At 47.3% G+C, this 12,181-nt stretch overlaps 1 protein-coding gene across 1 annotated transcript in view; it reads right to left on the reverse strand.

The window, feature by feature from the left end:
* LOC310638736 (1-phosphatidylinositol 4,5-bisphosphate phosphodiesterase gamma-1-like) overlaps positions 1 to 12,181 on the reverse strand; it is an 86,622-nt gene that overhangs the window by 39,765 nt on the left and 34,676 nt on the right. The window contains 6 exon segments of the mRNA XM_083360034.1: positions 574 to 659; positions 3,129 to 3,247; positions 4,232 to 4,333; positions 5,849 to 5,921; positions 8,467 to 8,501; positions 11,283 to 11,363. Of these exon segments, the coding sequence (XP_083216160.1) occupies positions 574 to 659; positions 3,129 to 3,247; positions 4,232 to 4,333; positions 5,849 to 5,921; positions 8,467 to 8,501; positions 11,283 to 11,363 (496 nt within the window).

Consider the following 12,181-nt stretch of genomic DNA (forward strand, 5'->3'; position numbering starts at 1 on the left):
GTGGCCTTCCAACATCTGCAGGACCAGTGACCTTGCCCTTTGGGATGCCAAGAAGGGGAAGCGGTGGCATTTTTTAAGTTCGTCCAAACGTAGAAAATCACTATGCGTGTCGCTCAGCTTGCCAACAAACTCGGGGGAGGGGAAGGGAACGGTATGCAGGCTCTAAAGATCAAGAAGCCAGACCATGAGAATCAAGGACGGTCCAGCAGGTGTCTGGCCAGCCTCAGAGACACTTTCTCATAACAACATTTTAGCATCTAATTGGACAACGTGACCTGATCCGAAGTGGGGAGGGGAAGTTCTGTACTTTTACTATAGGGGTTTGGGTTACCAGAGCTGGTTTTGCATTCATTAGTGCCAGAATGATGTACTCAATAAAGTTTTGCATTAAGTGATCGGACTCTCTTGAGGGTGGCTTGCTTGCTTGGGTTCGTCAGTCGGAGCCTTGACAATGTGGCGAAAAGTCCACGGATGGTTCTCAGAGGTATCCTTGGTGCCGAATAAGCACAGACAATGAGGTGACCCTTAAGCAAGGCTTGTTAATAGGCTCAAGAATGGTGGACATCAGCTTACGTTCAATGCATCGGCAGCCCATCCGAAGGCAGCGGGCATAGGCTTCGAGGGAGGACTCGCTGGAGAACTGATCCCCGGTGAGATACCTGCAAGGAAGGAGGAGAAGCAACTGGGGTGAGACTCCTGCAAAGGTTATGAAAGGCTGTGGGGAGAATTGGGGGATGCATTGGACAGTCCCCCCACCCCTCCGAAGTCCACAATCTCTCGAACATTTATTTTCTTTACTGGTTAGATGAATTTACAAGAGAGGTCCTTGACGCTCTCTGAGCTTGGCAGCTTTCCGACAGACGTTTCATGGCCCAACTTGGTAATGTCATCAGTGCAACAGCATCAGCGCTGATGACGTTCCTTAGTTGGGTCATGAAACGTCTGCAAGAAAACTGCCAAGCCCAAAGAGCAACAAGGGCCTTACAGTTCTCCTCCTCCTCCTCCTCCTCTCGTGAAACACCCCTCCCTTCTAGCACTGAGGATATTCCCTAGTTGGCTCATGAAACGTGTGCAAAAAAACAGCCAACCTGAGAGAGTATCAAGGATCCCACAGTCCTCCTCCTCCTCCTCCTCCTCTCCTCAAACCCCCCTCCCTTCTAGCACTGAGGATGTTCCCTAGTTCGGTCATGAAACGTTTGCAAGAAGACCACCCAGCTCGCTGAGCATCAAGAACCCCCACGCCCTTGAACCCAGAGCTATAAATATGTCCTCCGTCAGTGTAAGTATATATGGTCATTCCGTTCCCACACCTGGGAGGCTTGCAACATTACAAACCCACAACATTAACACCCCACCCGACTCCATCCCATGGCAGAAGCCAGTCAAATCAACCACACTTGATCGGCTCCATCTCCATCCGTGGTCCCCAGGCCCGCTGACAAAATCAGGGCCTTTTAAAAAAGCGAGACAGTGGGAGCCAGCCGTGCCTCCAGGGCAATGATAGAAGGGGCCACCCCCGAGAAGACCCCTTTTTCGTCGTCCCACCAGATGATATATTGCACATTTCTCGTAGATGGGACCAGAAACACGCCCTGCCTTCCCATCGTGATGGGCCAGGATGTGTAACAGGGGACAGGTGGTCCTTCAAATAACCTGGCCCCAAAGCCAGGTAGGACTTTAAATGTAGCACCGTGAATTGTACTCAGGAGCAGACTGGCAGCCAAGGAAGCTCCTCCACAAGTTCAGGTGTCCCCAAAACTGTTCTGCATTCTGAAGCAACTGAAGCTTCTGGATACTCTTCCAGGGCAGCCCCATGTAGAGCTCATTACAGTAGTCCAGACTGGGTGGGTGGGTGGGGATGGGAAACCAGGGCCTGGATTACTGTGAGAAGGGCACAGTGGCGCCAGGAACGGCCCTAATAACTGACACAGACCTCGTACTTGTGAAGATAAAATAGATGGGAGGATCTGGACTGAATCTTTTCATCCATGGGCAGGCTAGCCCAGGGCTAGGCCACCTTGGCTCTTTTATGACGCGTGGACTTCAACTCCCAGAATTCCTGAGTCAGCATGGCTCAGCTTGGAAACCTCTCCCTTTCCCCTCAACATGGCTGGCTCAGGAATTCTGGGAGTTGAAGTCCACAAGTCATAAAGCAGCCTAGGCTTAGGCCAGGGGTAGGCAACCTTGGCTCTTTTATGACTCCTGGACTTCAACTCCCAGAATACCTGAGCCGGCATGGCTCAGCTTGGAAACCTCTCCCTTTTCCCTCAGCATGGCTTGCTCAGGAATCCTGGGAGTTGAAGTCCACGAGTCATTAAAGCGGCCTAGGCCAGGGAAAGGCAACCTTGGCTCTTTTATGACTCGTAGACTTCAACTCCCAGAATTCCTGAGCCAGCATGGCTCAGCATGGAAACCTCTCCCTTCCCCCTCAGCATGGCTGGCTCAGGAACTCTGGGAGTTGAAGTCCATGAGTCATAAAGCCGCCTAGGCCAGGGGTAGGCCACCTTGGCTCTTTTATGACTCGTGGACTTCAACTCCCAGAATTCCTGAGCCAGCATGGCTCAGCATGGAAACCTCTCCCTTCCCCCTCAGCGTGGCTGGCTCAGGAATTCTGGGAGTTGAAGTTCATGAGTTATGAAGGGGCCATAGTTGCCCCATGCCGGCTCAGGAATTCTGGGAGTTGAAGTCCACAAGTCATCAAGGGGCCGTAGTTCCCCCATGCCGGCTCAGGAATTCTGGGAGTTGAAGTCCACCAGTCATGAAGGGGCCATATAGTCACAATAGAGCCAAGGTTGCCTAACCCTGGGCTAGGCCAAGCACTTCCCAAGCATCTGCCTGCATCTAGAAGTATAACTTCAGCACAAAGCTTAACAAAAGATCTACACATGCTCCAGCACAGGACAAGCTTGGCAACTAGGCTGGCTAAGGAATTCTGGGAGTTGAAGTCCCCAAGTCTTAAAGTGGCCAAGTTTGAAGGCCCCATATTTGCTGTGGGAGACTTTACTGGTGTCATGGCCAGCCTAGGCCTGGCAAAATGCAGTGGACAGTCCTATCTAGCAATGGCCTCACTGGCCTCCTTCCCCCCAGGATCCATCCTTAATCGGCCCAAGAATCCGAGGCACTCTTACGTGTTATGTGAAGACGAGATCCAGTACTGGGACAGGGGGAAATTCATTTCTTCAGGAATCACTTGCTCACCCTTGGAATCCATCAGTGTGTTTTCTTTGGAGAACAAGAAGGTCAGGAACTGTGCAAAGGTGAGGGAAAGAAAGGCTATTATAAGAGTAACAGAGATGGAAGAAGCTTTGGAGGTCTTCTGGTCCAACCCCCTAGTCAAGGAGGAGACACTATACCAGGGGTAGGCAACCTCGGCTCTTTTATGACTCATGGACTTCAACTCCCAGAATTCCTGAGCCAGCTTGGCTGGCTCAGGAATTCTGGGACTTGAAGTCCATGAGTCATAAAAGAGCCGAGGTTGCCTACCCCTGCATTATACCATCCCAGACAAATGGCTGTCCAATCTCTTTTTAAAAGCCTCCAGTGATGGAGCACCCACATCTTCTGGAGGCAAGTCGTTCCACTGATTAATTGTTTTATCTGTCAGAACTATTTGTTCTAGCTTGCTTCTCTCCTTAGCTGGTTTCCCTCCATTGCTTCTTGTCTTGCCTTCAGGTGCTTTGGAGAATAGCTTGACTCCCTCTTCTTTGGGGCAGCCCCTGAGATATTGGAAGACTGCTATCATGTCCCCCTTTGTCCTTCTCTTCATTAAACTAGACATACCCAATTTCAGCAGCCGTTCCTTATATGTTTTAGCCTCCAGTCCCCTGATCCTCTTGGTTGCTCTTCTCTGAACTCTTTGCAAAGTCTCAACATCTTTTTTACATCGTGGGGACCAAAACTGGATGCGGTATTCCAAGTGTGGCCTTACCAAGGCCTTGTAAAGTGGTATTAACACTTCACGTGACCTTGATTCTATCCCTCTGTTAATGCAGCCTAGGATTGCATTGGCTTTTCTGGCAGCTGAAGCACACAGCTGGCTCCTATCTAAGTGATTATCCACTAGGACTCCAAGATCCCTCTCGCAGTTGGCTGGGGAATTCTGGGAGTCGATGTCCACCCATCTTAAAAAGTTGCTGAGGTTGAGAGATGCTGGTTTAACGACACCACAAGAGGTTTTCTCAGCCCAAAGAAGGCATCCCACAAAGATGGAGGGAGAGAGCCAGACACTCACCTCATCCAGCTGGAAGACGGGCTCCGCCAGGTCGGCCGGACGATCCTGCAAGTAGCTACACATGCACCTGTGAACTTTGGCAATGTCGCTCGCCCAGGCTTCCTGCAGAGAAGAAAGGCAGAGGGCAGAGTTGCTAGGAAGAGCTGCTCACCAAGCGAGCCGGGTTTGAACCGAGAGGGGAGGGGCCTCCTCAGACGAGGTCAAAAAAAGCCAGGATGGCGTCTGCAATCAAAGTCCCACCATTTTGATAGATAGGCCCTGCACAGGCTTCATCATGATCGGTGGCCCCTTGGAGGACTCGGAAGGCCAGGTTAGAGAGAGAACATAATGGAGAAAAGTGAAGGAGCGGCTAGGAGCCGAATCGACTGTGGTGGAATGTGGTCTGGATTCCCAAGGAGGGAGGGAGGGGCTGCATTTCATTCATTCACTCTCATTCATTCATTCATTCGTTGAATTTTTTTTTGCATTCCAGAGGACTAATAAGACAGCAAAGTTTAGGCCTTTTTTGGGGGGTTAAAATGACCCCTCCCTAGAAATTCTCAGAGTATAACTCTGATCATGCAAATAGTCTGCTTTAGTTTGGCAAGATTCTGTCTCCTTTCGGTGAGTCTAGCCCGCTGCCCCAAAGCCCCAGGGCTATACAGCAGGCTTGTAAACAATTTGTTTACTGACCGTCCGAAGTTACAACGGCGCTGGGGAAAAAAAGGGACTTACGGCCATTTTTCACACTTATAGCCTTCCCCCTGATTACGTCATCCAAAATTCAAAAGCTTGGCAACTGGCATGTACCTGTGACTGTTGCAGTTTCTTGGGTCATTCATTCATTCATTCGTTCGTTCGTTCATTCACTCATTCAATTTATTTGCAGTCCAGAGGACTAACAGATAGCAAAGTTTAGGCCTTTGTTTGGGGGTTAAAACGGCCGCTCCCTAGAGATTCTCGGAGATAACTTCCATCATGCAAATAGTCTGCTTCAGTTTGGCAAGATTCTGTCTAGAGGCGAAGAACAATACAGATAGTCCTCGGCTTACAACAGTTCGCTTAGCGGCCGTTCAAAGTTACAACGGCACTGAAAAGGCGACTTGTGACTGTTTTTCACACTAATGACCGTTATTAGCATCCCCACGGTCACCTGATCAAAATCCAGATGCTTGGCGATTAACTCATACTTATGACGGTTGCCATGTCCCCGGGGGTCACGTGATCCCCTTTTGCGACCTTCTGGCAAGCAGAGTCCACGGGGGAAAGCCAGATTCACTTAACAACCGTGTGACTAATTTAACAACTGCAGTGATTCACTCAACAACTGCGGCAAGGAAGGTCGTAAAAGGGGGCATTAACAAATGTCTCACTTAGCAATAGAAATTTTGGACTCAGTTGTGGTCATAGGTGAAGGACTACCTGTGCAGAAATGTTTATTTATGTATTTATTGAATTTACACACACACACACACACACACACTCATTGTCAAGAGACTGTGGCTGGCTTACAAAACAACATAAAAGCAACACGAAAACATTAGCGGTTAAAATGAACAGAGATAAAACAAGCTTTAAAAAAAGCCCATTATCTCTGCCGGTTTTCACAGAAGCAAGCCTATTTGTTTCAGAAAATACCTTTTGATCGTATTGTAAGAATTTCTGGAAATCATATAAGGTGATTTGACAGAGTTCTGGCCGATCCATGTTCCTGAAAAGGAAGCAGGGGAGAAGGAAGCCTACGTCAGTAGCTGTGCCAAACGCCCACACTGAACAGGAGGAGGAGGAGGAGGAGGAGGAGGAGGAGGAGGAGGAGGAGGAGGAGGAGGAGTGTGAGGTCCTTGGTGCTCTCTCAGCTTGGTTGTTTTCCTGCAGATGTTTCATTATCCAACTAGGTAACATCGTCAATGCTAGCTTGACCAAGCTTAGAGAGCACCAAGGATCCCCCAGTTCAACTCCAAACTGGAAATATTCTCTTTTATCATTACTCTGTCAAGTGTTGGCATCTTTCGTGTCCCTCATCCCTCTTCTGGCATCTTCTAGATGAGTTGGGACCACATGTCCCAGAATTCCCAGCTGGCCTCACGTACAGGTCTTGCTGGACCTCTTGTGTGGACACCAGTCTGGAGAAGACCATCTCCAGATGATACCCTGAGCCACAGGTCTTTACGGCTGTTTTCAAAAGTTCCAGGTGGAACCTAGATACCTTTGGAGGAGGGTCCTTTAAGACGGGTGGACTTCAACTCCCAGAATTCTCTGGGCAGCCATGCTAGTTTAACACATCTCAGAGGTCTTCTGGGCTCAGTCAGACACCCCAAGATGATTGAGGAAAAGAGCTGGACATTCACCTCATCCAACTGGCAGACGTTGGACGAAGGAGTCTCAAGGCTGTTGAGGTTGAGAAACTCTGGTGGATAGGGCTTGCAACTTGAGAGTCCTCCTAGATTCACGACTTACTCTGGAAGATCATATAGTGGCCGTGACTAGGGGGGCTTTCGCCCAGGTTCGCCTGGTGCGCCAGTTGCGGCCCTATCTGGACCGGGATGCCCTGTGTACGGTCACTCATGCGCTCGTGACCTCTCGCCTGGACTACTGCAATGCTCTCTACATGGGGCTTCCCTTGAAGACCACTCGGAGGCTCCAACTGGTACAGAATGCGGCCGCGAGAGTTGTCTTGGGAGTTTCCCGGTACTCCCATGTTACACCTTTGCTCCGCGAGCTGCATTGGTTACCAGTTGTCTTCCGGGTGAGGTTCAAGGTTCTAGTCATGATCTTTAAGTCCTTACATGGCATGGGTCCGGGTTACCTCGGGGACCACCTGCTGCCGGCGTCAACTCCCCTCCACCCTGTGCGTTCCCACAGAGAGGGCCTCCTCAGAGTGCCTCCGGTCGGGGAATGTCGACTGGTGGCCCCCAGGGGGAGGGCCTTCTCTGTGGGTGCTCCGGCATTATGGAACCAACTGCCGGTTGAGCTCCGGATGGCATCGGACCTTCGATCTTCCGCCGCGGGCTGAAGACCCACTTATTTGAACTAGCTGGTCTGGCCTGATGGGGGAATATAGGTTTTTTAATGGGTTTTTTACTATTTTATCGTTGTTGTATTTTAATTGGGCATTGGTTTAATTTCTTTTTAATTTTTGTACTGCTATTTATATATGCCCTGGGAACCGCCCTGAGTCCCTCGGGAGAAGGGCGGTATAGAAATCAAATAAACTAAACTAAACTAAACTGGGGAATTCTGGGAGTTGAAGTCCATGTCTCAAGGCTGCTGAGGTTGAGAAACACTGGCTGGCAGAGGAATTCTGGGAGTTGAAGTCCATGTCTCAAGGCTGCTGAGGTTGAGAAACACTGGCTGGCTGGGGAATTCTGGGAGTTGAAGTCCACGTCTCAAGGCTGCTGAGGTTGAGAAACTCTGGCTGGCTGGGGAATTCTGGGAGTTGAAGTCCACGTCTCAAAGCTGCTGAGGTTGAGAAACACTGGCTGGCAGAGGAATTCTGGGAGTTTGAAGTCCACGTCTCAAGGCTGCTGAGGTTGAGAAACACTGGCTGGCTGGGGAATTCTGGGAGTTTGAAGTCCACGTCTCAAGGCTGCTGAGGTTGAGAAACACTGGCTGGCTAGGGAATTCTGGGAGTTGAAGTCCACGTCTCAAGGCTGCTGAGGTTGAGAAACACTGGCTGGCTGGGGAATTCTGGGAGTTGAAGTCCACGTCTCAAGACTGCTGAGGCTGAGAAACACTGGCTGGCTAGGGAATTCTGGGAGTTGAAGTCCACGTCTCAAGGCTGCTGAGGTTGAGAAACACTGGCTGGCTGGGGAATTCTGGGAGTTGAAGTCCACGTCTCAAGGCTGCTGAGGTTGAGAAACACTGGCTGGCTGGGGAATTCTGGGAGTTGAAGTCCACGTCTCAAGGCTGCTGAGGTTGAGAAACACTGGCTGGCAGAGGAATTCTGGGAGTTGAAGTCCACCCATCTTAACGTTGCCCAGGTCAGCAAACGATGGACTATAGAAACGCATGTTTCAAAGCCGACTCTCTCTAATTACAGAGAAGTAGCCCCAAGTGGGATTTTTTTAAAATTTTACCTTTTTTTTTGGTTTTCATATGTTTTAGTCAATTCTTGGAGGCCTCTGGCTGAACCTGGAGAAGCGAATCTTACATTGGTTAACTTTGCAGTTGTGCACAGTCACCATCGGGAAAGCCGGAAAGAGACACCTCCTGGGTGAATGAGGAGATGGGGAAACCGAGGCACGCTTCCTACTTACCGTAAAGGGAAGGACAGCTCTAGTTGTTCGATGATCTGAAATGCAAAGAGGCGACACGGGACGTCAGCAACGTTAGCGAGTCCGCCGGTTCGAACTGTTCATAAAGTTGGGAAGTTTCAGCAAGTTTTAAGTTTTAAGAAAAATGGTATTTTACAGTAGCGGCCAAAATTGTGGGAACCTTTTGGGAAAAGTGTATTTTTGAGGTTTGATGGCTAACAACACCACTTTTTTTTTTGGGAGTAGCACCATAAAATTATATATCAATGGAAAGATAATTTAATCAAGAACGTTAACGCGACATAGTTTGTTCAGTTATCTGTACCGTATTCTGGGAAAGGTTATAGCCAAATAACCAGAAAAAGGAAGCACAACTTGCTTAGGTTGAGATCAGCTAGCTTTCCTTCATCCGATCGTGGCCCATGGGCACGAGTGTTTAGAGAGCCAATCGGGCGTCATCTCGTTTTGGCAATGAGCCAACCAGATCACAGTAGGGATCCAGTTATTGATATCATGTATTGAAGCTGAGAGGAGGATATTTGTCAGTGTGTTATGTGATCGCTATCAAGTGGGTTGGTTTTGTGTGTGTGTGTGTGTGTGTGTGTGTTCTTTCATTTCGTGAGCTTGTAAAACGTAATAAAATTAAAGCAATGGTGCAAAGAGTTGACTGGTTGCCCAGAAAGCGACGTAAAATGAGGAGCCAGATTGTTGGGGGCAATAAGCTGACTTTGTAATAATGCCGCTTGGAGATGTGTGTGTGAAAGCCCTAATAAGCAGGCATATACATAGAATGAAGGCTACTGCTAAGCTTGTAAGCCGCCCTGAGTCTTTGGAGAAGGGCGGGATATAAATGGAATTAAAATAAAAATAAAATAAAATAAATAAAAATAAATAAAAATAGTATATTATTAAGTGAACAAGGCTACAGTTATAAAGAAATTAGAAGAAAAATGGGTGGAAACTTAACCAAAGGTGGCATTTCTACTGTACACTTTTCCCAAAAGGTTTCCACAATTTTGGCCTCTACTCTACGCACAAAGGGAGGTAGAGAGAGTGTCCCTGACTCACAAGCATCTGTTTAGTGACTGCTCAAAATGACAACGGCGCTGGCAAAAGTGACTCATGACTGTTTTTCGCACTTACGACCGTCGCTGCATCCCCACGGTCAGGGGATCAAAATTCGGCTGCTTGGCCACTGTCTCCTATTTATGGGTGTCGCAGTGTCCTGGGGTCACGCAATCCCCTTCTGCGACCTTCCGACAAGCTAAGTCAAAGGGGGAAGCCGGATTCGCTTAATGACCAAAGGATTCACTGAACGACCGTGCCAAAAAAATAATAATCTTAAAATGGAACAAAACTCACCTAACAGCTGCCTTGCTTAGCAATGGAAACTTTGGGGCTCAGTTGTGCTCGTAAGTCAAGGACTTCTGTGGTCCTTGATTTACGACCAATCACTTTGTGACCATTTGAAGTTATGAGCAATGTGAAAAAGGGGGATGTGTGTCCCAGATCCAAAGTTTGACAATTGAGTTGCTTCTCTCCTTGGTTAGTTTCCATCCGTTGCTTCTCTTCCTGCATTCAGGTGCTTTGGAGAAGAGCTTGACTGCCTCTTCTTTGGGGCAGCCCCTGAGATACTGGAGCAGTGCTATCCTGTCCCCCCTCGTCCTTCCCTTCATTAGACTAGACATCTCCAATTCCTGCAATTGTTCTTTTTATGTTTTAGTCTCCAGTCCTCTAATCTTTGTTGCTCTTCTCTGCACTCTTTCCAGAGTCTCAACATCTCTTGGAAAAAGTGCAGAGAAGAGCAACTAAGATGATCCAAGGCCTGGAGACCAAAACATACGAAAAACAGCTGCGGGACTTGCGTTTGGCTAGTCTACAGAAAAGAAGAAATAGGGGAGGCATGATAGCAGTCTTCCAGTATCTGAGGGGCTGCCACAAAGCACCAGAGGGCAGGACAAGAAACAATGGTTGGAAACTGACCAAAGAGAGAAGCAACCTGGAATTAAGGAGAAACTTCCTGACAGTGAGGACAATTAACCAGTGGAACTACTTGCCACCAGAAATCATGGACACTCCATCACTGGAGGTTTTTAAGAAGAGGCTGGACAGTCACTTGTCTAGGATGGTATAGGTGGACTAGAGCACGGGGCTGGACTAGAAGACCTCCAAGGTCCCTTCCAATTCTATTCTATTCTATTCTATTCTATTCTGTTCTATTCTATTCTATTCTATTCTATTCTATTCTATTCTATTCTATTCTATTCTATTCTATTCTATTCTATTCTATTCTATTCACATGATCACTTCACTGCACTCCCTAACTCGGCTGTATTTGATGTAGAAGCTTCCCATCTCCCAAATTTGTAAGTCAGAAAAGAGACGACAGGCAGTCCTCAACTTACGACCGCCACTGAGCCCAACATTTCGGTTGCTAAGCGAGACAGTTTTGCTCCCATTTTACGTCCTTTCTTGCCACAGTTGTTAAGCGAATCACTGCAGTTGTTAAGCCAGTAACCTGGTTGTTAAGCGAATCTGGCTTCCCCACTGAAGGTCGCAAAAGGGGATCACATGACACACACCCCGGGACACTTGAACTGTCATAAGTACCTGCCAGGTGCCGAGCCTCTGAATTTTGATCACCTAATCACGGGGGAATGCTGCAAAGGCCGTTAAGTGTTAAAAAGTCACTTTTTCCAGTGCTGTTGCAACTTTGAAAGGTCACTAATAAACTGTCGTAAGTCGAGGATGATCTTTATCAGACTCCCCCTGGTTTTTAGCTCTTGCTGACTAACACAATGGACGCCGCAAGCTCTTACCGATTTCTGCGCATCAAACATGAGGTTTTTGTAGAACTGGGTAAAATGGCTGAAGGTAATTTCACCACGAACCTCCACCTCCTGCTCGGAGAAAAGAAAAGGAACAGAAAGAGTGGATTAAATTTGTCGAGACTATGGAAGCATTTCTATAGCCAAATTTGGTGGACTTTGAAAAAATCTGGACTTACAGAGACATTCTAAATCCTGAAGGGAATTTAAAATCTAAACAAGAAATGGAAAATCCTTCTCGTGGCAGGCCCATTTACAAATGCAAAGTAGACATGAAGAAAATGTAAAACTGTATGGATTTTATAAAGAACCAATGGCATTTGAGAAGACTTCGTTAATTTCAGATGAGAAACTAATTAAGAAAATGTCTAATTCTTTATTCATTTTGGAAACGGAAAGCGAACAAGTTAAAGAAACAACGATGAGATGGGCGAAAATTTTTGGATATAATATGGAATGAGAAAAATGGGAAAAAGAAATTATAAACTGACAATGTCAACGTCTTATAAAGAAAATTTATATAAAATGTTTTAGAGATGGCACTTGCCACCAGCAAGGTTAGCGAAAATGTTTAAAAATATGTCAGATAGATGTTGGAGATGTAAAAATAACTCAGGCACATATTATCATGTTTGCTGGACATGTGATAAAGTGAAGAATTATTGGGAAAAGATACATACTTGGTTAGAAAAGATGTTGGGAGAATACCGGTATGTAGATTTTAAACCTGAACTTTTAAAATTAGGTATAATGCCAGAAAAGACTAACAAACAAAGCCTATAGTTGATTTTACACGTCCCAACAGCGGCAAGAATAATATTTGCGCAACATTGGAAAAATGAAGGAATACCACCAGATGAAGAAATAATTTAAAAAAATACTGGAATGCG

Source organism: Vipera ursinii, assembly GCF_947247035.1.
Source record: "Vipera ursinii genome assembly, chromosome: 3".
In the NCBI taxonomy this organism is placed as follows: domain Eukaryota; kingdom Metazoa; phylum Chordata; class Lepidosauria; order Squamata; family Viperidae; genus Vipera; species Vipera ursinii.